This window comes from Pteropus vampyrus, unplaced genomic scaffold (genome assembly GCF_000151845.1).
Source record: "Pteropus vampyrus isolate Shadow unplaced genomic scaffold, Pvam_2.0 Scaffold97, whole genome shotgun sequence".
Classification (NCBI taxonomy): Eukaryota; Metazoa; Chordata; class Mammalia; order Chiroptera; family Pteropodidae; genus Pteropus; species Pteropus vampyrus.
Window position 1 is genome coordinate 132992 of NW_011888878.1, and position 1691 is coordinate 134682.

General features: G+C 37.6%; 1 protein-coding gene across 1 annotated transcript in view; it reads left to right on the plus strand.

Moving 5' to 3' along the window:
- GXYLT2 (glucoside xylosyltransferase 2) overlaps positions 1–1691 on the plus strand; it is a 112595-nt gene that overhangs the window by 63003 nt on the left and 47901 nt on the right. The window contains exon 5 of the mRNA XM_023533151.1: positions 491–506. Within this exon, the coding sequence (XP_023388919.1) occupies positions 491–506 (16 nt within the window). The remainder of the gene's footprint in view (positions 1–490; positions 507–1691) is intronic.

Here is a 1691-nt window from a genome sequence, read left to right on the forward strand (position 1 = left end):
TTCCTCTCTTGATGGTATCAGGTACTTCTTGAATTTCTCTTTCATTATTTTTAATTCTTCAGTTTCTCTCTTCTTCCTTCTAATTTATTTCTAGATTTATGTCTTCGATATCACTGATTCTTTCCTCCATTTGGTTGAATCTATTTCCCAAGCTTGCTATTTCATTTTTTAACTTTTGCAGTTTGTTTTTTATCTCCAGAAGATCTATTCTATTCTTTTTTGAGGGTTTCAATCTTCTTGCTCTGGTAATCTAGTTGTTTTTTCAGTTCCTGAAATTGTTGACATGACTCATTTCGAAACTCACTGCGTTTTTTCAGAAGTACAATCCTGAATTCTCTGTCATTTAAGTTGTTTATTTCTGTCTGTAAGATTATTTTCTGGAAATTTTTCTATTTCTTTCTGAGATGCCTGTCACTTTGGTTGTTCATGGTGTTTAATGAACTATTTCTCCACCTGGGCATTAATGGAAATGTATTTTGCTTTTTTACAGAAAGAAGATTTTTATATAAAGGTCTCTTTAGCCTGCTGCAAAGAAGGCACTTTTCTTTTGATTTCCAGTAGGTGGTGTCTAAGCCTCTTGGATCCCTGCTTTATATAAAGCTTTAAAATGCCTTTTTATTTTCTGATAGGTATTTAATCATGCTCGCTACCCTCAGTTTCAGTTCCTTTCAGTGTTAGCAACAGTTTTGGTAACATTTGATCAGACTCCCCTTGGGCTCCATGGTGTTCGGTCTTGGAGGGTATTGGAGGAGAGGCCCTCTGGGTTAGGGAATGGGGGCTGCTGCTCAGCCTCAATTTTGCAACCACAGCCGGTAAAAATCAACTGATTTTCTGCCGGCCACTTCCCTGCTTTCTGCCCTGTTGATTGGGCCCTGCTGCCAGCTGGCCACGGGAACTCATAACTTTCCCAGGCAGGGCTGTTCAGGGAACTTGCAGCCTGAATTCGCCACTCCTTCTCCCCTCCCCCTTCTCCTGTACGGAGCTCTGTCAACTGCGAGAGGCAGCTTCTTTATTTCTCCCAGTCCACTGCCTGACACCAGGGGCTCTGACCTGTGGTAGCTCTTATGAGCAGATCCCACGCTCAGATGTCCTGGTGTGCAGTTTCGGTGTTTTTTGTTGAGTTTTAGATGTTCAGCTTATTGTTGTTTCAAGGGGAGAGATCTGGGGACATCTCTCATTCTGCCATGTTTCCAAAGGTCTCCTGTTTTTTATTTTTTTAACTTGAATGTTAAAATGTTTTTATGCATTTTAAAACAATCATGCTTAATTAGAAAATCCTTAAATTTTTTTCCAGATTCTCTAATGCAACATAGTCTCTTAAGTATTACAGATGCCCTAAGTAACAAATAATATACCAAAACAAAAAAATAAAATCACAGTAAGAATTTCAAAAAATTTTCCAGAAACCTAATGGAAAAGAATTAATAGCATGGATTTGGTATACTTTTTCCTTATCTCTATACTATTTCTACATATTGCCAGGATTATATAGATACTTATTATCTGCACTATGTCCATTAGTAATTTCATTTAGAGATTCTGAATTAAGACATAGAATTTGGAAGGAACTTCTAGAGCAATTCCCCTAAGCTACATAATAACAAAATGAGATCTTTCCTAGAGACTTATGGCAGTGGAACTTTTGGAACCCATGCCTTTTCTTTTCTTGTCTTTTTATTCTTTCTTTCTTT